Source organism: Homarus americanus, unplaced genomic scaffold, assembly GCF_018991925.1.
Source record: "Homarus americanus isolate GMGI-L3 unplaced genomic scaffold, GMGI_Hamer_2.0 scaffold41027, whole genome shotgun sequence".
Lineage (NCBI taxonomy): Eukaryota > Metazoa > Arthropoda > Malacostraca > Decapoda > Nephropidae > Homarus > Homarus americanus.
The window spans coordinates 1,626,838-1,651,948 of NW_024745073.1; the positions used below are offsets into that span (position 1 = coordinate 1,626,838).

General features: G+C 36.1%; 2 protein-coding genes across 7 annotated transcripts in view; one reads left to right on the plus strand and one right to left on the minus strand.

Annotated features, from left to right (window-relative positions):
* The window catches only part of LOC121878334 (nascent polypeptide-associated complex subunit alpha, muscle-specific form-like), a 28,973-nt gene extending 18,538 nt beyond the window's left edge, over positions 1 to 10,435 (plus strand). Inside the window, exons 10-14 of one of the 2 annotated variants that reach the window (XM_042384490.1) lie at positions 347 to 499; positions 698 to 837; positions 1,201 to 1,325; positions 1,721 to 1,821; positions 5,534 to 5,669. In XM_042384490.1, the coding sequence (XP_042240424.1) occupies positions 347 to 499; positions 698 to 837; positions 1,201 to 1,325; positions 1,721 to 1,821; positions 5,534 to 5,656 (642 nt within the window). In that variant the 3' untranslated portion in view covers positions 5,657 to 5,669. Of the gene's footprint in view, positions 1 to 346; positions 500 to 697; positions 838 to 1,200; positions 1,326 to 1,720; positions 1,822 to 5,533; positions 5,670 to 9,498 lie in introns of those variants that run through there. The other variant, XM_042384489.1, reaches the window with a different exon arrangement.
* On the minus strand, positions 46 to 25,111 carry LOC121878335 (peroxisomal N(1)-acetyl-spermine/spermidine oxidase-like). 5 transcript variants are annotated; one of them, XM_042384492.1, is made up of 12 exons: positions 24,958 to 25,111; positions 24,487 to 24,577; positions 21,865 to 22,019; positions 20,941 to 21,057; positions 17,588 to 17,729; positions 17,192 to 17,261; positions 16,556 to 16,684; positions 15,542 to 15,757; positions 14,966 to 15,082; positions 14,486 to 14,673; positions 13,808 to 13,937; positions 8,126 to 12,604 (listed from the first exon to the last, which is right to left on the minus strand). In XM_042384492.1, exons 2-12 carry the CDS (start codon positions 24,549 to 24,551, stop codon positions 12,461 to 12,463), a joined length of 1,473 nt encoding a protein of 490 aa, XP_042240426.1. In that variant the 5' UTR covers positions 24,552 to 24,577; positions 24,958 to 25,111; the 3' UTR covers positions 8,126 to 12,460. The 5 variants fall into 5 exon arrangements, with proteins under 5 accessions (XP_042240428.1, XP_042240426.1, XP_042240429.1 ...); XM_042384494.1 differs by lacking the exons at positions 8,126 to 12,604; positions 24,487 to 24,577; positions 24,958 to 25,111 and adding exons at positions 46 to 7,919; positions 22,987 to 23,139; XM_042384495.1 differs by lacking the exon at positions 21,865 to 22,019.

Here is a 25,111-nt window from a genome sequence, read left to right on the forward strand (position 1 = left end):
TAAGTGTCAGCCTTGCAATAGTCATTAGAAGGTACAAGATTAGGATTTACAATTAAATCAGTTTTATTCATTGGCTTCAATGAAACACACTAGGCCAACTCTTCTTATTAAAGGTGAATGAGAGGCTTTTTTGCAAATGGTAAATGCCATCATGCTGTCTCCTGTTTCTTCAGTGCCCAGGATATTGTTCCTCTCACTGAAGTTCCCAATGAGGCTTTATTAGTAGAGTAAAAGTATTAGGCAATCTTTGAATAATAATTATGAAAAAAAAAAAAATAAATAAAAAAATAAAATAAGCTTTAGAAATTTGTATTAGCAAACCTCATTTGTGTGTCTGGCTTGGTAGGGTGTGGAATCAGAAAAATGTGCCAGCTTCAGTGCTGCCATGAAGGCTGGAAGACCTGTTTATGTGAAAGCCGAGTCCACACTGGCTGATGGTTTGGCTGTTCCCATGGTTGGCATCAATGCCTTTGCTACTGCTTCCAAGCTGGTCGATAAGGTGAGTTAAGGTGGTAATGTACAAGAGTGATGGGTCACAATGCCAGATAATTTTACAGTGAAATGTCTTAATTCCTTGTACAGTACATTTTAGTTGCATTTGTAACTACGGTACAGTATTGTACATGTTCTCTGATATCATATACAGTATTTATCTGATTCATATATCTGCCATGGAATAAAATTTTTACATCATAAGGTTGTGACAGTGAGGGAGGAATGGATAGCCATCTCCATCTTACGCTTAGTTGAGTGTGAGAAAGCAGTTGTTGAGGGTGCAGGAGCCACAGCCCTTGCTGCTATTCTTGCTGGGGAACTGCCGGAACTCAAGGGAAAGAGGTAAATCTCAATAATAAATCTGCAATTACACAATGTGAAGCAATATTACTGAGCACTCAGTGTTTCATTACAGTATTATCTATTTGTAGATGGGCAACTTGTAAATGTAATGTTTATTTTCTTTTCACTTACTATTATGCAATACCTTTTAGGATATAATCATGACTAGCAGTGGCAGTGTCACTTTAACAACTCATAGACTCAAGTTAGATTTAAGAGGTAGCGTAATTTTGTCTACATGAAAGTTACTTTAAAAAAATGGATAGTTCCCTCCATAAGAATTCTACAACCAATTCTATAATATAACATAGATGGTTATTCATTGAGTCCTATTAACTTCAATCTTACCTACTTCTATCCCAGAGTGGTGATCCCCCTGTGTGGAGGCAACATTGACACAACAGTATTGGGTCGCTGTTTGGAGCGTGGTCTTGCCGCAGATGGCCGTCTTGTCAAGTTCACTGTCACTGTCAGTGATAGACCCGGAGGTTAGTATAATGAGCATGAGGGAAGCAGAAAAGATGGTCGATTGTCATATATAAGACAGAATTGGTAGTTAGCAAGTTAAATAGTCAGACTGGAATATAATTAGAGTATAGTATTTAGCATGAAGGGTAGCTCTTAAATTTTAATAAATTAACTAAAAACAGGAATCTTAGTAAGGGAATGTTAACTTTGAAGATGATGAATGAAACTGATTTTGTAGTACTGTATATCCTACCTTAAATTTGCTATACAGTACCTTTACATATCTTTATGAACTTTAGCAAGTATTCCACAACTGTGATTACAAATGTTACTCATAACAATACATCTCTGCTTTGTCAGATTTAACATTAAACTAATTTGTAGGATTAAATTAAGTCTCACTTTTGTGTCTCAGGAATCGCTGAGTTAACACGGCTGTTGGCAAACCTGGGCGTCTCCATTAAGGATATGGTTCATGAAAGAGCGTGGATCAGGAGTGACATCTTCAGTGTAGAGGTAAAGTAATATGAGAAGGTGTACAGGATGAATGTATGTTGAGGTTGAGTAAAGAGTGTGATTAAGCACCCAGTAATCACTGATCTGAAATTAATGAATTTGGAGGCATTGCTGGTATGAATTTTAATGGGTACCAGAAACTAAAGAAAAGACATGCTTTGAACAATGTTAGAGTAACTTATATACTGTACAATACAATATTACTCAAAATAATTTTAATGTTGTCAGTATGAAAACATAATGAGAGTCTTGAGACTGCATCATTAGCATCGAGATGTACCTGAGTTTGTCTGAAGACATAAATTGTGGAAGCACATTGTCATCTGTTTTGAATTCAGATGTTAGATGGGATTGTATTTTAATTAATTACCAGATTTCACCTTTTTGGAGTAACTGAAAATCACCTGAAAGAACATTCCTCAGTCAAATGTACATATGTGGAGTTAGTGGATGGGTGCTTCACCTGAGGTCACAGCTTTAATTTAAAGATGCTATTTGGAGAGAAAACTGACAGTGCAAACTTCTTCAGAGTAAGAGTTGTGAACACTTTTAATAACCTGCCTAGGAATGAGCTCTAAACATTCAATAGCCTGTGCAAGCCCAGTACTTGCCAGCAATGAGTAAGAGAGAACTGACAGGCCACCTGACTGACGAGTAAGCTGACAGTTGCCAAAAAGGATAGAGGAAACTAAATAAAGAAAATGTCAGTTGCATTGAGGCACAAAAACAATGTTGTTATTAGTGGTCTTGTTAATCAGGCAAAAAGATACTAAACTAATAAAAGAGTAGTTTCCTACTAGATAGTTCTGTTTTGATTACAGTATTAAGGTGAATCCATTTTTTTAGACCTGGACTAAAAGAGTGGGGTGATATGGCAATTATATTGGCTACAGGTGTGTGCAGCACGTCTTCTCCACTAGTGGGCAATTTTGTGTTGACCTCCTCAACAAGTCCTAATTGTATTAGTAAGATATTTGTTGCACAGTACTGAACTTAAATAGGATACCTGTACAGTATTATTGTTTAAGCTGCCCTCAGAGTTTGTGGAGGATTCATTTTACTGAACAAGTTATGCTCATTGAAATTTAAAAGGTCAGGTGTTTCTCTTTGTGTCAAGGGCATGTGCTGTTATACCAGCTACTTGTGTTTAAACTTGAAAATGTAGGTTTGTTTGTTACTGTCTTTGTTCATTAAACATTACTTCATATGAACAGAATAGATTTTTAGTTAGTATCCAGCTTTTGTAATACAGTAGAATGTATTGCATTAAAGTCATTACAGTTAGTGACTGGTGTGCATGTGAGTGTAAAACAGATATTATTTTTTCTGCAGCAAATTATGGAAGTTTAACTCTGATCTAAATAATCATAAGGGTAATACTGTACCTTTTATCTTTATGTTATGAAACATGAAGTTAGAGAAGTACAGTACAGTGAACAAAGTTCAATTAAATACCAAAAGTATAAGATCTTGCCTGCATGAAATGCAGGAAAGCTTATGCCAAACCTCAGTGTCATAGTCATTGTTAGTGTTAACAGTCACTAACATTTTTTTTTAAGTTTGTAGGGATTATAATAGTGATGATGTCTGTCCATCTGTCAGTTCATGATAGACTTGGATGCTGTATGCTAATTTTCCATAGACTTTGTGGGTTGTTTTCAATTTTGGTGTGAAAAGTATGACGGGTATTGCTCGAGTTTCTTAGATATGCTGCTAGCCCAGGTAATTTTAGATTTATAGCCCTTTATTAGATAAACTCATATAGATCATGAAAAATATTGTAGGATATACAGGAATACTGTACTAGACTCAATCATTTGAGACTTATAGCTTTTGATTTCTAGAAATTCAGATACTGTACTGCACAGTAATTCATGACCATTTTACTGTAGTTTCAACCTGATTATTCCTCATAGATTCTGTGGACTCATTTTCCTCTTCTCCAAAGTTCAACAAAATGTAGCATTAATATTGTGTTTCTGCCTCTCAACATGAATATTTTTTTTTCTGCTTGATAAGTTTCCTCAGTCTTTATGGATTTATTTTTGGTCTGATAAGTATTATAGCACATTCTTGGTAGTGAATATTGGCCATGTTGCTAACCCAGATAATTTAATGCCATCATAACCATATTTGTTTGGTGAAAACACCATTTACATTGACACCTGGATGTTATTTAATCACATTCGACTAACCCTTTACTCATTTGGTTTATACTGTACTGTACTTGAAATATATATCACTGTGCACTGTAGGCAAACTTGCAGGTCTTCTGACAATCACTACAGGTAAATTTAGAATACATACCTCTGTATAAAAGATATACACCTCAGAAATTTCAGTAACATGAGATCTGAAGGCCCTCATCTTTTTACAGCTTTGAAGGTTGACTTTTGAGTTTCACAATGAATACTACTGTTAGTTACTTTTTTTGTTTGAGAATTATGATAGATTTTGAGTCACATGTAAAACTTAGCTTCAAATGTGCCCAATAATTTTATATATATATTTTTTTTTAGAGAGAGAGAAATGATGGAAGGTAAAAGTTAACATTTGATACTGTACAGTAGTACATGTTAATCCCAGGTTTCCATTCATTTTGCTTTCTCTGTTTTTTTTATGTCTTTGTTAATTATTTGTCATGTATTAAGTGAACAGGTATGAAGGGCTTCTCAGTAAGTTATGAAGCATACAAGCAAACTGGAGTTTTAATCTCACTAATATGAAATGTATTTAAGTTTAGAGATTTAATACTGTATTTCAATGAGGACCATCATTTGCCATGTGATCTTGATAATATAATTTTGGTAAGCAACTTGGCTGTACAGTACAGTAAACTCCTTCAGCCAGGAAATTATAATGTGCAGGAGCTCATTTTGTGGATTTTATTATTATTTATTTATTTTTTGTTGTACTCTGGAGTCTGTTTTTATATTGTGGAATGGGTTTTTAAATTTGTGCTTTGGTTTATATTGTTTACATTGTGGAATTGTTTTTTATTTGTACGCTGGTTTCTATTGTCAATTTGTAGACTGATGGAAGGGAGTAGGAATGGTGCTAATGATTCATAATGATGTAATCACTATTATTCATGTGCTATAATCAACTTTTTAGTCATGAATATATGCACTGAATTATCAAAGCCCTGAACTAAGCTGCCACTCCAGAGTAATTAGGGTGCTTACAGTATCTGAATTTATGAATAATAATGGTCTTTCCAGTATATGAAGTGGATATTACTCGATGTTGATAACTGTGTAAAGTAGTGGTACGGTGGTGATGGTCATGGTGTGGTGGTGCTAATAAGATTGGTTTTCTTGAGCAGAGGTAGTGGTATTGGTCATGATAAAGTATTTGTTTAGTATTCATAACAATAGTGTAGTTTTGTACAAGCACTGGTCTAGTATATGGTTAAAAAAGTGGTGATCATGGTTGCTGAGTTGTGATACCATGGTTGTGTTTACATGAAGGAAAGATGATAATTTTGTGCTGAAGTAAACTGAAATAGGTCAGGTTTTATTTATGACTGAAAATGATACTGCTTTCATTGTGTGGCATTTTTATATACAGTAACAGCATAGTGATTGTGAAAGGAGTTTATCTTGTGGGGAAAGGTTATTTTGAAGCACAGTTTTTGTCGATGAAAAGGAAAGTGACTGCACAAATTCATAATTGTGCAGATATAGATATAGCATGTGGTGGTGTCTCACAGGTGAAGGTGCTATGTGAGACGAGGGACAGAGACCACTCAGAAGAGCTACGTACTGCATTGTTACAGCGGTACAAGATACTGCGCTTCGGCACTCAGTCTACCACCAGTGGGGGCAGCCAATAATTATCTAGTGGTTCTTCCCATCTTTGTATATTTATGTTGAGTATGTATGGTTTTTATATACAGTATTAATATTAGTCCCGTGCAGTGCTCATTTTGAACACTACGGTAGATAGTCGTGTTTATGTTCTTCCCACTTCAGTTTCAGAACAGGTGTAGTGGTTGATGTTTTTGCCTTCTTTCTTAAATTTGCAATGTCCGCCCCTGCTTGGTGTAAGTGAATATGCATACGTACATTGTGTGTTGTATTTTTCTTGTAATTTTTTTGTTTAGTATAGTAGCATGAATTTTGTTTTGCAGTCCTTCAAGACGGCACTTGGTTTTTATGACTGATGTGTTAAAGCACTGTAGATTCGTAGATACCTCAACAAATTTTCTTTGTAGTATGATGTACTGTATTCAAATTACCCAATTTCTGTAAATTTTTGGGCTACTTGCATATATCTTAAGAGATATTGCAGTGTGATGGTAATGCAAATGTATTTTGTGATATTCATTTATCAGTACAGTACTGTACTTGTAAATTTCACCACATTTCCAATGATAATGTTACATTCTTAAGTTTTCTTTTTGTGATTATTAAATAGAGAAAAGCTTTATCATAGAGGATATTGTCACATGTATTATGATAATTGCAAAGAGTGCAATATACTGTTCAGTAGAGTACAATACTGTATTGGTTGGTTTTGTGTAAGGCTAAAATAGCTTCGAAGAGACAATGCTGAAGGTAATGGATACAGCCTTATTGGTGTTTTGGGAAAGCATGCAGCAAGAATGGTGGAAAGGAAGCAGAAATACTTATTGTTTATAGGAAAATGGATTTGGACTTTGAAGATGAGTAGACTATACTGTTATATTATCTAAAGAATGAGAGTTTTTACAAAGAGAGTGCCCTCATAAAGGTGAATTAATATGGCAGGGATATGTGGCAAGAAATAAAGGAGGATGATTATAACATGAAAACCCATTTTATAACCAAGGGCCTGTTCAGGTTCCCTCTTTTTCTTCAGGTTTAGATTGATCTTTTTTGAAGTAATTGTTATTTTTGACATGAGTTGGAAAGAAGGGACATAATTTTTTGTTAAATTTTGCAAAGTTCACACCGGAAACTTATTCACCCTACTAAGAATAATGCCACTTTTACAAGGTATTTGGTGTGGTCCCATACAGTATGAATCCTCTAGGAAGCTTTACCAAGCTTGGGTCAGTGCAGTGGGACTGTGTGGCATTTGGAAATTTGTAAGATGTATATTTTGTACCTTATAGGGTACATGCACCTTATAGGGTGCGTGTCACATTACCACTTGGGAGATTATTTTATCTCTTCCTCCCTTTATCTAGTTGACACTGGATACAAAAGTTGCCTAGAACAGACATGAGGTTATAAATGATGGATCCTAGGAATTCCATTTCATAAAAATCTGTACAGTACTAGGTGGCTGATACCCTTCAGGCTCCATCCTCTAAATGGAAATGCCATGAGGTTGGCTGGTTATTATTGGCTTAGGTCAGGCAGTTCCACTATGGCTAACAGCAGTGAATAGGCAAAGTGCACACAGCTCATCAGTCTTCAATGGCAGCTTTTCCTTTCACATATCTTTGTTTAAGGTATATGGTTGTAATGGCAAGATATAATTAATCAGTATGACAGGCCCAGCTGTCAGTGTCAAGGAATTTCTCGAGTTTTCTACAACTAAAAACATTGGTGATTATACACACATTACCCAGAAAAGACTTGGTTATACAGTACAGTGCAATAGAAATTTTAGATACTTTTTTTTAGTTTCAGATTCTAGTTAGTTTTATAAATCTCCACTTCATGCAGTGGTGTATCCATGTTACAACTTACTTGCATAAATTAATTATCAGATATTGTATGCTCCTCCTAATTCTTATTCCAAGTACCACTTCTCCCCTTTTCACCATGTTATTTGTGGGCATTATCAAGTACCCTATACTGTACAGGCACACCTCTTTTAACACTCCTGGAGAATGGAGCACTAAAAGAAATAGCTGGACAAGAGGTCGGTGTAATGTGGTTCCTTAAGAGATGTCTTTGGGACAGGAGTATTTCTTGCAACAAAAGTATAATTTTTAAATAATACTGGACAGAAAAAATACAATACGTTAGGTACTCACCAGTGTATTCAGAGGGGCATGCGTAAGACTGACCATCGTCTCCTAAAATGATCCTACACCACTTTCATGTCCAACCAGCTCTCCATCTTCTCCAGTAAAATGCTCCATGAACAAGTTGTCTTGGTTGCTGTTAAAAAGGTGGTTGATGTAGCCAAACCCAAGCTACAACCATTTCCAATCTGATGCTCACCTTTCTCCACACATCTTATGACCTGTATTTTTCATCCATTCTGATGTTTTTCACTGACTGTTTTGGAATATCACTAGCAATATCACTTGCTGGCATTTTTCTAGACATTGTGGTTCAAACATACAGGCAAGTTAAAAATAGAGTTAGTAACACAGTATAGTATATATATTATTGTAAACACGTGCCAGAAGTGATCAAAACTGGCAGAGGAGGCACTGAAGCACATGGCTCAGAATAAAGGAGAATATTAATTGTTGCATGGTTTTGCATGGAACTTAGGAACATTTTTATATAATTTAATAATTTATTTGTTTAAATAAAAATTTCTTCCAGAAAAAATAGCATTATACTCTACAGTATAATGAAATCGCATTCTAAGAGGTATGCCTGTACAGGGGTATAGCACTTCAGATATATTTACTAGCTACTAAGTCAGGTATAGTTTTGGGGTATACAATATATTAATTGTTAGACTCTTTAACTTGAAGAATAATTTAACAAATTGTGACATTAAACTGGTATATCCTTTAAATTCTATTTTGACATCTTCCAGGATGCTAGTGAAGGTTATTCTATATACTGTACTGTACATTGATGACTTACAAGAGACTAATCTTTGTTTTTTCCAGAATTCTCTTAGATATGCAGTTATAAAATTTTGTTGTATAATGCAAATTGTCTCAACATTGAAGTGGCTGTTACATTTAGCTAGTTCACTCAGTTTATCTATGTTAAGGATATATACATAACTTGGTGATCTCTGCCTGTCTTAACTGATTTGTGCCTGCAAACTGTTAATAACCCACGCAAGCAAACCAAGTTTGGTATATGATGTTCACAAGTACCACACCTACTGTACTGACCTTATTTCATAATCTGCAGAACCTTGGACAATGGTTATATATTGCTGTGTATTAAAACACCTCTTGTGACTGGGTGCACTGATATTTCAACAAAGAAGTGTACAACATACCTGAATGATTTGTATCACTACTGTACTTCCCATCATAGCATTGTCATGTACATGTATTTTCTGTCATGAGTGTTTTGTGAAATTTTAAATTTCTTTCAGTTACTACAGCACATGATGTCTGAATTAATCCTATACTGTATCAGTTTAACAATATTTCATGGGTTTTGTTTTTTGGAATGACCAGGTTGGAACAGGCACATACAGGGCATTTCAAATTATCCAAAGAATTTTTGGAATGCTATTTAATTTTTAGAGGAACCTTTTCTTTAGATTTTTTTTTACCATTATTTACATTATTTCTATCTTTTAAATCAAATTACTATGTAAATTTATGTTCTTGGAGATACTGTACTTCTATTCATCCGAGATGTATTTTCAAAATTACTGTACTGAAATAAATAACAGTACTGTATACTGAACTGTACTGTTCATGCTTCTAAAAGCTACCTGTCATGACATTTAAATTATCCATCCATAATATTTTTAAGTAAGGTACAGGTACATTTGTATTAGAAATACTTATACAATATTTGCTTCTTTCAGGTAAAAGTAATGGCAGAAACTAAGGACTATGATCATTGGCTGGAGCTCAAAGCAGCCCTTCAGTTACGTTATGAGAGGGTCCGCTTTGCCATGCCTCACCTGATCCACGATGACTCCACCTTGTAGTGGTGCACTGCTGCTGCATCATGTTGCATTCCACCACTTCAGCAAAGTGTTAGCAAGCTGTTCTACTCTATTATTTTAATAAACTTTTGACTGATAAACTCCATATCTTAAACAAAGCTGCACTATACTGAAAAATGCCATGACAGGAGTTGTCAGTTTGTTGCATGAGAGGAAGTTAAAGACAAGACATAATGCTCCAAAATTATACCTGTTACAGAACAAGCAGGTACTGTACTCTCTTCTTATCCTCCATTAGTTGAAACTAAATTTATAGAAGCCACTCTTTTGTTTTCAAAGTAGTGTATACCTGTATACTGTACTGTACATAAGGTTTTCCAGATTTACTTTTTTGATTGAATTATTTTTATTTTATTTTTTTCAAATGGTTATAATTTAGATAAAAATACTGTACTTCCTTTGGAGTAAAGCAAATTGAAGAGCACCAAGTTTGTGCTGTACTATTGAGTGTCTGTATGTACTGGCAGGACCATTGCAGCACAGATATTCATGTGTACAGTGTGCCACTATCAGATAACTATGATATAATTATTTATCCCCCTTTTCCTAATTGTAACATCAAGGACAATCATTATAGTAACTGTTCCGGCCAAATCTACTGTGTGATATTACAGAATTTTCATTGATGGCTTCTAAGTTGGCCTTTTATGGGCAGAATTAATGCATGGATAATATTATAACACTGTATATACATATACAGTAGTAGCTCATTCAGATACACAGTAAATACTGTCTAGTCTGGGAGCTTACTAATAAATCACCTAAATATTAAATTTAAAAAAAAAAAAAAAAATCTTGTTAAGAAGCCCATTGGTGTTATTTTTTTTATTACAAAGTTTGATTCTAGAAAAACAGTACATCATATCTCAAGTTTTGATTGTTAAAGTATAGTTAAATGCACAGCCACTTAGGGTAACTCCATAAGGTAGTACAAAGTTAGTAACTTTTGCAATAGCAAATGACAAAAGCAATAAACTGTAGCATGACCTTAGCAAGCCTTTGTGTAAGTCAGTCTTTGTTTGTAGGTCACTTCTTATTAATGTTTTGGTTTTTGATGTCAAGAAATTTAAGTCAGATAAACTTTACGTAAGTGTACAAAATTGTCAGATGACAAGCTCATCATTTGTGAAAATACATGTTTCAAACCTAAATTTAATTTAGTTAAAATTAATGGTACACCATTGTGCTCCATGTGTAATACATAATTTTAGACAGTACTTACAATAGTTGTTTTAAAAATAAAATAAAAATATTGGTCTTTTCAATAATGTATCAATCCTAAGTAATGTGATGTTCTAACCTGATCTGTTTGCTCATTGAGTTCAATATTTTCAAGGTTTAAAACTTATTAAAAATAGATTTCTATGCAATCTCCTGAAAATGCTTTGCACTAAAAACTTATTGTATCCAAAGTTCTCAGAATATAAACCTATGAACGAGTAAGTTACTACAGCTATTTACTTACAGGTGTTATAACTTTGAAAGGTTTGTAACTCTTGAACCACAATTCTTAGTACTTATAGACAATGATTTATGATAAAAAAAGTCAACAATCTCACCTATTAAAGCAAGATAACATGTTAAAACTACCATGATCTGTTATTATGACTGTCTAGTTCTTAAAAGTAAAGAAAAATTAGCAAAAAGGATGGAAAACTACAATTTCCAATTTGAAAATACATTTTCATAATTACCAACAATAAAACTATGTAACATAAAATTGAAGCATTGTATATCCTTTTCACTACAATATCCTCCAAAGAAAACATATCCATGAGTTCAAAGGAGAATATCTAGTGTGGGATGCATCATCTTTGGCTTGGAAAGATCTACTTACTGTGTTTATAGTTTAGTAAAGAATGCCAAGTCAAACAGTACAAGGATATGTTGCAGGATTAAATGAAAATATAGGTTTAATAGAGATGGCTGGAGGCATACTTAGAAATAACCCTTATTCTTAATTCTGAATAATTTTTCTTAGTGCAAGGATGAGGCGAGGCATCACTCGCTACTTGAATGGGTTAGTTCCTTGAAATCCATTCTGTTAGCGAATAATATAAATGGGGAAAATTAGCGTGGAGAGGGTATAGTGCACAATTTGAATTTTCGATCAGACCAACATTCAGATGAGGAATATCACCTTTGGATAGCGAGATGAGGTGCTAGAATCAATGGAAAGATTTCTCAGCTACCCAGAGAGATTAGAGCACCTGCAACTGCCTAGTTTATACAACAAATGGGCAAGAGGGGACCTAATTGAGGTATATAAACATCTCAAAGTCGAGTGTCCATACCTGTAGCTGGCAGACACCTGCCCCACAAGGGGTCACAACTCACGGTTGAAGAAGCCGCAAGTCCAGAAAACTATGAGGGTGAACTTTTTTGGAGTAAGAGTTGTTAACTCTCGAAACAGCCTGCCAGAGTGTGTTGTGATGGCACCGAGTGAGAGCCATTTCAAGACCAGACTTGACCAGCAGTGGAGCAGGTTCAGATATATTCAGGAGCCAGTGCATGCCCAGTACTTGCCAACAGAGATGTGACCGACAGCACAAGCAGCTATCGAGCCGTTCAGTGGTGAAGAGGATAAAAGTAAAAAAAAAACAAGATAAATGTGTGCTATTGTAAAATGAATTATCCTTACAAGTACAACAACTGTGAAAAGGAAAATATATATATACCTTATATATAAATACTGTAATCTGAAACAATGCTGATTTACACTCTTGGAATACATTACCAAGACAAGTCATTATTGTGTATCGGTATGTTGTGCTAAAAGGGTGCAGGAAGGAAGTCAGGATGTGGACTTTAGGGATGGTTAATTCTCAACAGCAGGAAGCAATGAAGATGAAGACTTGATTAAGGAGACTATTCTGAGAGCCTCACGTTTGCCAGTATCCATGGCACCATCGACAGTACCATATCGTGTGTTGTGGGTGTGTTCTCCTGCCCACACCACCACCTGCAATATTCATATCACTTGAAAACAATTTGTAACACAGTTTATGAAATTTATCCACATTTTGTTGTTCAACATGAATAAATAACCATTATTTTATAAGATTTTATGATTTCTACTACTTATTGGCTTATTAGCTGTTCGAGTGGCTGGTCTGTTACTTTGTAATGGCCCTCACTGACCAGTCATGGTACAGGAGGAAACTGAAGTACCTGGAGAAAAGTGCAATGTTTGGTAAGGTCACACTAGATAACAACCTTCTCACATCTAACCAAGGCCCAGGATTGAACCCACAACACAGTAGTGAGAGGCATGCAAGCTATCAATGTGCCACCAATTGCTAAATTTTAACCATTCTTCCACATCATATTCCAAGCACACATTTCTTTCTTAAACTATTTTTACTTGAAATATCATCAATACAGTACAGTATTGAAGAGTTGTTTACTTAAGTGATATGAAAATAAGGAACTTAATTACATGTCTCAATGGATGTGGAAACATCATTAACAGAGACCAAATGTGAAAAGGGCCTAGGTGTGTAAGTGAACAACGAATTGAAGTACTCAGACCATTGGGAGAAGAAGGTGAATCAACCAACTAAGCTAGTTGGTCTTATAAGCAGAACATTCACAACCTTGATGGTCCATCCCTCATAACGATCCTCGAAAGTGAGGTGCTTCCCCATTTGGAGTACTGTCTGGTCCCCGAGATATGCTAGAGACTATCAGCTGATTGAAAATGTCCAAAGGAGGTCCAGTCCACCAGACAGGTGCCCTCACAATGGCATCTCAAGTTAACCAGAGATATTGGAATACCTGCAGTTGTTCAGCTTATACTTTAGGCAAACAAGGGGTGACTTAAGTCTATAAAAATCTCCGATGTCATTACTCAGTCAAGTGTTTATACCTGTAGCTGGCAGATGCCTGCCCCACTAGGGGTCACAGCTTAAAGTTAAAGAAGCCACAGGTTCAGAAAATTGTTAGGGCAAACATTTTTGGAGTGAAAGTAGTGAACTCTTGGAACACCCTGCCAGAGTGTGTTTTGACAGCACTGAATGTAAGCTCATTGAAGAGTAGACTTGATCAACACTGGCATAGATACAGATTAATTTTGGAGTCAGTACATGCCCAAGACTTGCCAACAGTTAGCCGAAGCGGCCGACAAGTGTTGAAGAGGATAAAGTAAAGATGAAGCTGCACTTACTGCTTTGCCTTTGGAGTTGGTGAGTGGGACTGCTAATTGGTCACGATGGTGTATTCCTGCTTTGGCCCCAGATACAGTTATGTAGCTGGAGTATGATCCCCGTGTCCAAGGGTTACTGCTCCACCTTGACCTGGAAAAAAATAAGTAAACATGGTAAGAAAGCACCATACCCCCAAATCTTCATCAGTGTATCACCCGGTGTCCGTAACTACCGGTAACCAATTCTTGCTAGTTGAGGCTTACTGAGGTCTTAACTGAGTTCTCACCATAATCCTACCTTGTCATCAAAATGCCTACCCGGTATCTGTACATCTCATTCTAAATACTTTTGGAGAAGGGGAAGTTTGCCCTTCATGGATCAATGTCAGTAAAGGAGGGAATCAGAGTACCTAAAGAAAAACCTACAATGTTCAGTAGGGTACACTGGACATTCTTCTTTTTGCTTCTGACTCAGGATCGGTGAGCACTGTTTGTCGAATGAATTTATGTTTGTGTCACCAAAATCCACCCCACTCATAAAATCCTGCATTCTGCAAATGAATGTTGCAATAAAGTAATAAGATATATCTAATAGTTCTTTAAGTGATGACCAGGATGGAGGTATGAAGAGACAGAAAGCCGAATGCCTTAATTCACCACTTCTGTCAGTGGGGAACAATAACATTACTAAGTTCTCACCTCCTAAAGAAGGTGGGCTGAGGGATGTTTTCACCAGTAACTCTTTTGAGGAGGTAGAGGACATGCTTCTTAATGATATCCTCGGGCAAGTTCTCCACGTGAATGGAATTAGCTCCTGTGACAAACAGCTGCAACACCCCCCGATGACGATGAATGCTGTATATGTTCACCTCACCATACAGCCATGACTAGGATGACAAGTGAAAACAATTTCTTATGAACACATTTTTTTTACTAATGAACTTAGTTTAATGTAAAAGATAGTAACGTACTTTTTTCATGAAACATAGAGGATTTAAAAAAATATATGTTATACTGTACTATACAGAATACAGTACAATTGTTTCAACATATTGCATAATATTTAAAAATAGCATGGCATACATAATTCTGATTTAAATTAATTTCTTGTAAAATAGGGTGAATTTAAACTTCTTGACAAATACAAAATGTTCCAAATTCACTGTGAAGTCTACCTACCATGTCCAGTGGGAGGTCAAAAGTGGTCCAAATAATGTGAAGATCAAGTGGGTCAGTTCCCCACCAGGGTTCATCCCAGCCCACCTGCACCTTATTTGCTACTCCCAGATGTACAGCCTGGGGAGGAGTTGGGTTTACATTACTGTACAGTACTTAAATTTTGTTCAGACAATAGAAATTTTCTACTGTGTATGTTAGTATGTACTATACTTACTGTACTCAATTTAAATACAGAAAATACAGTTTAAATAAAAATATATATGGTACACATACTGTACTTTATTTAAACAATATTTTTATTGCAAAACTCTTCAACACACTGATTCACACAGATTAAGAATAAAACCTTTTTTAATTCGAGTAATGCAATAAGGTTTACTAATGTTCCTTGAAACAATTTAAAAAATTTTCATATGATAAATACTCTTTTTCCATTAAGTTTCAGTCAATAAAATGCAGTCAATGAATGCATGTGAAGAGGATAAAAGTAAAAAAAAAAAAGTAAAAAGTAAAGCATGTAATCATATCACAGGCAACATCAAGATCTGGGTATTTAAAGATTTTATCTTTTTTTACCATGAAAGCTGTGACTAAACTTGCTGGAAGCTCAGGACTGAAAATATGTTTGTGTCGCTCTCGTATATGGCCAATTGATGCAGTGACAATGACGTGCTGGGCCAGAAAGGTGTCACCCTCGAGTGTAACCACCAGCACCCGGGCTTGATCAGGAGTGTCCCAAAAGATCTTGCATACTGGTGAGGATAATTTCATTGTTGAGTCAGGAATGCCCACCTGTTATGCCAAAAATAATGTATAGTACTTAGATGTACAAGAATCTTGGGAGATCTGACATAATGCAATGAATTATCTTGCTCTGACATTCTGCACTAGAAAATCACACACTCCACAAACAGGGATGTCTGATACCATATATGAGATACCACACTCATGTAAGACTTGAAGAGGTGAGGGAATGTTACTGTATATCACTACTATTTACTACTTATCCTCTTTGCCACTGATAAGCTCAATAACTAGTCAAATGGTCAGCCTGTTCTCTGTTATGGAATTACACTGTATAATGCAAAATACTGGGCATGTATGGCTGAAAATGTAACTGAATCTATCTGATATAATTCAAATGCACAAAAGAAGAACAAAATGATGGTAAATGCGTACCACATAGCACACTCGGCATCAGGGGTCATAAAAGCAACTATGGAATCCCTTGCACAAGATACATATGAGTTTAAGAGCATGATGAGGATTTTATCTATCACCTGAAGAGTATTAATGAATCCCATTATCCAACCTTCAGAAACGAAACATTCATTACATGATGAAAATAATCAAATAAATTATCCGAACATAATGAAAGTAATTAATCTGATATGGGGCCAAAGATTATGGTAATCAATTCTACTATCTTATTTTGAAAATTATGAACTTGTTAAAACTTGAAGGTAAATAATAATGGTTATCTTAACATGTTACCTAGGTATTCATTGATCACTTATCACCTTTACCTGAATTTAATACAGTATGAGCTACCTTAAGCATAAGGTAATTTATAAAAAGATCTTGCCCTACCGTGAGTTGAGAAATTAAGGTGTCATAACCATCCTGCCACTGGTGGTCATCCCCATAGTTAATGAACTGGTCAGCATCCCTGGCAGACATATCCTGCCAACTGCCTGTTCCTTCCTCATAGTTAACCATCTGATGAAGAAAAGCTTTGAGAATGCTGGCTTAATGCATTAATTCTTAACAATAATTATTTCCTTCCCCAAAAGCCATAAGGTACAGCTATAAGGATAAAGCTTTCACTAGGACCAATAATGTTATCACTTCTTCTATAGAACATATCAGCTAAAATTTCTTGTTTCGCTAACTTCTGTGCAGAAAGAGTGTGACAAAAATTTATAAATAATGACTCATGCTTTGAGCACAAAGACAACTGGCAGAGAATTTATGAATTAGGTGGCATCACTAACACTTAACAACCTGCAACAAATCAACTTCCACATACTCTGATGCTTGTTAAGGATGCCAAAAGTGAGCAGAACTTAGATGATGGGTCAATTACTGTACAGTACTTCTAAAACTAACTTTTAGGCTTCAACTTTTTTATAATTTTTATTGTCTTTGTCATTTACAATAAGTGTTACTGCTGGTATTGGTGATGTCATATCTAAACCCCCAAAAAAAAACCTGTTTCAGACTTACATGCTCCAGATAATGCAGAAGAGCCTTCCCTGAAGCAGTGTTGTTCCCAGGCCTATAAGCTTCCTGAATTCTGAAATGAGAAATAATGCAGCAAGGACAGGTGTAGATATACTGTACTGTAGTACGGACTATTACATTATGAAGTTGTTATTATTATTACTACATATTCTCTACAATAAGTTCTAACTGTACAATGTAATGTGACAAATCTACAAACACAATATGCATCTACTCACACATGCCCTCACAAATATACTACATCGTATTGTGTATATACTCCTGTAAACTTAAACACCCACACAAAAACATAAACACACACACTGTACAAACACAAACATCCACACTCAAACAAAGACACACACACGCAAATTTGGTAGAAGCAGTGGAGGTACCTACCTATCTATATAGTACTGGCCATAGCTAGTATTGTAAAAGGGAACCAGCATCCCATTTTCTTTACACTTATTCATCAGCAACTCCGCCAATTCATAGACTTCCGAGTCAACCAGCCTGCCATCCTGGGTCACAAAACGGTGGTCTGCATCACAGAATGTGACATGACATTATACGTACTGCAATGCTGTATTACTGTACATCTCTTTTCATCTAAATCAACATTGGAAGAAACCATTCTTTGCCCTTACATTTGGTTTCTGGGTACTGTATAAGTCTGGATTCATTTCTAGAATTATATACTGTACCTGTATTGTATTGTATAGAAAACAGTTTATACAGTACAGTATTAAGAATAGTAAATATAGAAGTTTGCTGAGAGGGTATATATACAGTACATTTTAAAATCGGGTCGGTCTTTACATTAATACACCATGTACAGTATTCCAAAATAATCACATTCTTCTTAATTCAATCTCATTAGCTAATAGCTCACCCTTCCTTCTTTTCCTTGTCTAGAAAAGCACGACTAGACTGCTACAGTATTTTAGGCAAATGTTTCCTGATTTCCTTCACAAACAATACAAAAAAGTAAATATTACCTCAATAGGATATGTTCTGTTTTCATTTACTGTACGGTACAGTACTATCTATAAAAACTTAATCACCTTATGATTATCGCATTCAGTTTTGGTTTGCAAAAGCAGGAATGAACTTCATAATACAGTGGGGTATGCTATAACGAACGGATCCTACTACGAATATTCCTATAACGAACGGTTTTACCTATAAAATTGAGAATGCTATAACGAACGCAACTCCTACAACGAACGCAGATGAATACGGGACTATTTCGCCTGGCGCATGAATATTGTTGTACCGCGACCCACAACAAGAGCGTCAGGCGCCATCTTTGTCTCATTGTGTAGCCAGTGCACCACTGTTATTGTTGAAATTTCGTCTTTTGATGTGGAAATTCGCGTTATTTGTATAACTATTTTGTTATACAAGTATACAATTGTAACAATGAGTCGTCCAAAGCGAGTGAGAAAGCTAATAACCCTTGAAACTAAGAAAGAAATTATAAAGAAAAGTGAAAATGGAAGAAGCATTGCGAAACTTAGTGATGAATATGGGATGGCTAAATCGACTATATGTATGATTTTGAAGAATAAAGAGGAGTTAAAAACTGTGCAAGTGGCTAAGGGAATCTTTAGACTTAGCAAAGCAAAGTGTAATGTGATTGAAGAGATGGAAAATTTACTCTTAGTGTGGATAAAGGAGAAAGAAATGGCAGGTGGTAACATTAGTGAAGCTATAATTTGTGAGAAGGCCAGACAATTGTTTGAGGACCTTAAAGCCAAGACTCCCAGTGGAAGTGATAGTGATGTGCCAGTGTTTAGGGGTACCTGCATGCTGAATAACACTAAGGTAAGATAAAGTACCGTATTTTTTACATTTTCCACATAATTTTTTCAGTGTTAAGTGGTTGTATTTGGGGGCCTGGAACGGATTAATCCTATAACGAACGAATGCTATAACGAACGAGGTTCTGGAACCAATTACGTTCGTTATAGCATACCCCACTGTACTGTACTAAGCAGTAGTACTTTGCAGTCAAATTCAAATTTTCAGGGAACCAAAAGACTTGAGTATTAAAATTAAATGTTTTAACACTATGGGTTTTGGAAAATAGTATTCATGGAGTCATAATATTTTGGTACAGATATCTGACAGGTGAACCTTGTCCAATGTGTCATTTAAAGTATGCAGTGATGTGACGTGACAAAATGCTAGGATAAGCAAATAACACTATCAATGCTCTCCAGTACAGCACTATGAGTCTAGTAGTCTGCAAAACTGTTAAACAGAACAAAAAGGTTAGATAATTAATAGTTGTTTTTCATTCATCTTTAATACCTTCCTTTATGACACCAATGAGGCATTTGGATAAGGTTTTTGTTAGATAATTAGCAACCCTCAGTACATTATAACTTATTTCAGATTAATTCCCAATAAAATAAATTTTCAGCACTATTTTTATATTATTTTCATTACTGATCAGCTTACTAGCAATTCGCACACATTGGTGAGAGATATGTGCATTACAATTGTAATATGAAATACTAGATTTTAATTATTAAAAACAAATCATTTTTTAAAAATATTTTGTTGTAAATTTACAGTTATGAATTTATGATTGATCAGGTAATGCTGCAGTGCTGTAGTAGGGTAGGGACAACTGGGAGTATGCTGGGCTTATGTTGCCCAAATCTCTAGCAAAAGGAATTTTACTCAGTGATGACAAAAATTTATTATAGATGGGAAATTCCAACATCAGAATGATTTTCACAGCATATTAGATTGATCTGAATCCTATTTACTGGACATGGATTTTGGAAAAAAAGTGGGTTAATATAATTTAAATGCATATTCTTCAGTTTATGTCTGGCAGTGGCATATCATTTTAACCTGCAAGAGGGCAGAAGAGATTACCGCAAATAGAATGATGCCTATTCGAGGGACAGATTTTCATGTGGCAAAAGCTTTTGTCTTGCAAGTTTCAAAAGTCTGGACTCCTTGTACACAGCAGGTTTAAATTCACTGAGATTAAAAAAAAAAATCCAGAATTCTATACTGTATACAATTAAATAATATGTTAACTAAACAAAGATATATTAATTTTGACGGAAAGAATTTTTATACGGTAAGCAATGCTTACCTTGCTTCTTAGGAATACATGCCACTGTATGTAAAGTATGTTAATTATTGTATTTTGTGAAGAAAACGATGCTCAAGCAATTGTGATTGGTCTACTGTCTACTGTGATTTGTGTGTTACCAATTAAGTACAGGTAGAGTATTGTAACTATTGTATTAGAGTTGGAACCCAAATATACCCTCAATGTTAACTGCAGGGACTAATTAAGTGATTGGGCATGTCTCCCCATAGCAACTATGTTCTTTAATGCTTTGAGGATGATAGTCTAACTATTTGAGGAGGCTAGTTTAACCCTCTTCCTGACAATGTCTTAATTCCTTTGACGAAAATGATTTAACCCTATGATGATGATGTTTAACCCACTGATAATGATACACTAGTTTAACCCCTTTCAGGGCAATGACTTAACCCTCTTGTCCATAAAAGGGTTAAAACAAAGCCCTGTATTAGAAGCAACAGTTCCTATAGTACGTACTTAGAGACAAATGAGTCATGACATTACCCCCAGCACGTACACCTCACCTGCCAGACCATGAAAGAGTTTTAATACAAATATAAGACATACAGAAATATAAATACAGATGGCATATGAAAGATATAATAAGAATAAACGACAGAGAAAAGTACAAAATTACCCCAAGCATCATCAGGCAGGTTGGTGTCTACAGCATCTAGCTTAGTGGCCAGCCTGTAGAGGGAATTCTGCTCCCCACCATGGATCCATTCTGCCCCTTCCTCCACCAACACTCCATCTGTCCACCAGTACATGATTAAGTTACCACAAATATGATGATCATTTCAGAATTACTTGTACTTCAGTGTAATCCTGGAGCAGATAGATAACACCAGAACGAGTTGTTTGATTGCGTTTATTTTTTCCACAGATGTTTTTTGGATGATAGTATGGTAAGTAATAAAAATGACCAAACCAACCTATCATTTTTATTACTTACTATCTTCCAAAGAACATCTGTGGAAAAAAACGAACAACTCCTTCTGGTGTTAGCCATCTGCTCAAACATTACCATTACTTCTAATAAACTATGATTTCTCCCACAGTTTAGCAGGATGGCAATTATGGTAAATTTTAGATATGAGATAGGAATGCAGGTCAGAATCGTTCAAAACCTATTGGAAAAAGATAATTTCAACGTAACCTAACCAGTAAAATTTTAGTTTCGGTCATCCCTGTATTTAGATATTCAACCTTACGTAACCTAACCACAGAACCCAGGAGCTATATCTAATCTAATCACGGAGGCTTCATCCCCCCCAGACCCCCCCTTTCTGGTGGGGGTTAAATTCCTAAGATTCCCCGGATGACCGCAACTATAATAACAGTACTCTGGTTTGTATGTGCATGATAGTTAACCTGTGAATCCATTCCAGTCAAAGTGTGTGTGCTCTGGTTAACCTAACAATCTGATTAACCAATGTGTGCACTCTGGTTTCGTCTATGTGTACTCTTTGGTCCCAATCAATGCAATGTAGTTCACCTTTTCTCCATGTACTGTATATTTTATCTGCTTTAGATCCCCCATTCATGCTCTCTAGCTCACCTTGCCTGATGGTATGCACTCTTCCCCCGAGACGGTCTTGAGCCTCAAGCAGTAGAATGTCCTTCACTCCGTGGGTGAATAGAGTGTTGAGCGCTGAGAGGCCAGCCACACCACCGCCGATCACCACCACATCTACGTTCACTGCCCGTGACAACCTGTCCACACATGTCACAAGGCTAGTTAACAAGCAGTTGTTATTATAATATACATTATTATTTTAGTTTCGGTCATCTGGAGAATCGTAGAAATTTAGGTGAGGTTAGATATAGTCCCCGGGTTCTCTGGCTAGGTTAGGTTAGGTTACATTAGGTTAGGTTGGGTTACATTACGTTAGGTTGGTTAAGTTACATTACTTTTTACTGTTATCCTCTTCACCACTGATCGACTTGTTAGCCGCTTGGGCGATCGGTCATGTCTCTGTTACACACTGTTGGCAAGTACTGGGCATGCACCGGCTCCTGAATGTACCTGAACCTGCTCCAGTGTTGGTCAAGTCTGGTCTTGAAAGAGCTCACACTCGGTGCCGTCACAACACTTTCTGGCAGATTGTTCCAAGAGTTCACAACTCTCACTCAGAAAAAGTTTGCCCTGACAGTTTTCTGGACCTGCGGCTTCTTCAATCTTGAGCTGTGACCCCTTGTGGGGCGAGCGTCCGCCAGGTTAAGTTAGGTTACATTAGGTTAAGTTGGTTAGGTTAGTTAGGTAGGTTTGGATATCTAAATATAGGGATGACCAAAACTAAAATTTACCTAATATACTTCAACAACTACGGTCTATATATACATATTCTATATTAGCAATACATTAATAATACACCATTAAAAATTAATAAATGCATCTCTGAATCAATGGTTTCGATATTATTATCATTTCAATCATGTAACGAATTTTAGGATTTTCAGTTTTGTAATCAGTAGTTTAGACAATTGTAAGACACTTTTCTTCTGTAGAGTTTCCGTAGGAAATTTAAATTTTTCGAGTATTTAAATCAATAAAATGACCAACAACATTACTTGTTTAAAGTGTGCAGGGCTTTGAAGGAAAGGGAAAATGTGGGGTAAAATACTTAAAATAATACCCAAAAAAAAAAAAATTTCAAAACCTTACTTAACGTTTCCTCACTTATAAAAAATGTTGAGAATCACTTTCGAGTTTATGGATCCCTCCTCACCTGAGCACCCAAGACAACACCGACACATTAGTACATTACTACCTCAGGCAGTAGGTAGTAAGCAGCTACCAAACAGTACAGTATATCGTTTTCACTCTTGATTTTTTTTTCGTTTTTGTATTTATTTATGGTTATTATTATTATTTTATTTATTTTTATTAATTTGCTATTAATTTTATCCATTGTTGTAGTGATAATAATATTAATAGTTAATATTACTGTTGTTGTTATTATTATTATTATTATTATTATTATTATTTCGCCCCCCAGGCCCTGATGTGGGCTAACCCTCGTAAAAAAAAAGGTAAAAACCGAAAACACCCTATTAGTCACCGCAATCATGGTTAACTTTTTACTTTTATCCTCTTCACCACTGATCGGCTCGTTAGCCGCTTCGGTGATCGGTCACGTCTCTGATTACTTTTCCTTTTCTTTTATAATTCTAGAATTTTTAGAGGTAGGAAGCGTTGAGTGAGATTTTCAAAAGTTTGTTTAGTGTATTTTAGTATTTTACCCCACATTTTTCCTCTATTTAAAGCCTGCCCACTTTAAACAAGTAATATTGTTGTCAATTTTATCGGTTAAAATACTCGAAAAATATAAATTTCCGACGAAAACGCTATAAAGGAAAAGTGTTTTAGAATTGTCTAAACTACTGATTTCAAAACTTAAAATCCTAAATTCGCTACATGACCGAAACGGCAATTTTACCCTAGTTTCTCACTTTAGCTTATTACATATCTTAATTACATATATTTATCGATGACATCATTAATGTTAACGTTTGTGCTGACGCAGTCACCGTATTAACTTGACAGTGTTGTCAGACACAGGCAAACTTTCTGAGTGAGAGTTGTGAACTCTTGGTACAATCTGCCAGGAAGTGTTGTGACGGCACCGAGTGTGAGCTCTTTCAAGACCAGACTTGACCAACACTGGAGCAGGTTCAGGTACATTACATTCAGGAGCCGGTGCATGCCCAGTACTTGCCAACAGTCCGTAACAGAGACGTGACCGATCGCCCAAGCGGCTAACGAGCCGATCAGTGGTGAGGAGGATAAAAGTAAAAGTAAAAGTAGATTTATTAGAATCCTGTGATGGATAATAGTACAGTATTACTAAACTCTTGTCTTTTGGTAAATAAAATAGACTGCTAAGCTCTATTCGGTGTATTTCAACTATATAAGCTGACGTAGTGGTCATTGTTACTGAGTGGCTCTTGTATAGCTAGAAGTTAGCGGAAGAATTTGGTGTGTAAGGAAAGGTAACGTGGTGGTGTGGGTTGAACAGGTGGTAAGAAGTGGTGGTGGAGAAAAGTTGCATAGTAGAGACGTAAGTGGTGCAGATGGTGAGTTGTGAGATAGTGAAGTGGTTCTAGTGGAGGTAAAGAGTTGTATGGTAAGGAACGGATAGAACGTATACGTCATTATTGGTAGTGGCAGAGGACTCACCATGTCTTGTAGTCGCCGGTGAGGTGGTCACAAGGGTGGGTGATAGTGGACGGTAGATGTGCCATGGTACCGGGGTCTGCTGATTGGCTAGCTGTGGAGAGTACACCACCCTTAGTACATGTTACTATTATACCCTTCTCTCAGGTTCCGAGATTTATACACATACCTTCTTAGGTAAATATTTAACATTTTCTGGACTTTGACAAGCTGTTACAAGGAAGTACTATGCTCCACTACTGAACGAACATCCCAGGATGCTCCACCGCATTGCACGTCATCAGTACACGCCAACAAAATATATTACACCAATATACTCCACCACAATATATTATACCAGTATGATCCAGAACACGGTATAACATGTCAATCCGTCCACCATACGAAATATAATTCAACAGCTGCAACAGCATGATTCACAAAAAAACTATATGCACAGAATGTCAAAATTGTGATTCACTACACAAAACCTACCATCGAATTGCGAATCAGTGGAAATGGCCAACAGCAGTCTATCACCTTCAATTAACCAATCCTGGGCTTGCGGGTTCTCACTTCACCACGTGCGCACTGGGATACATCAGCTCCACAAGGCTGAGTGGGAGACTGCTGGGACTGAGAGCTAGAT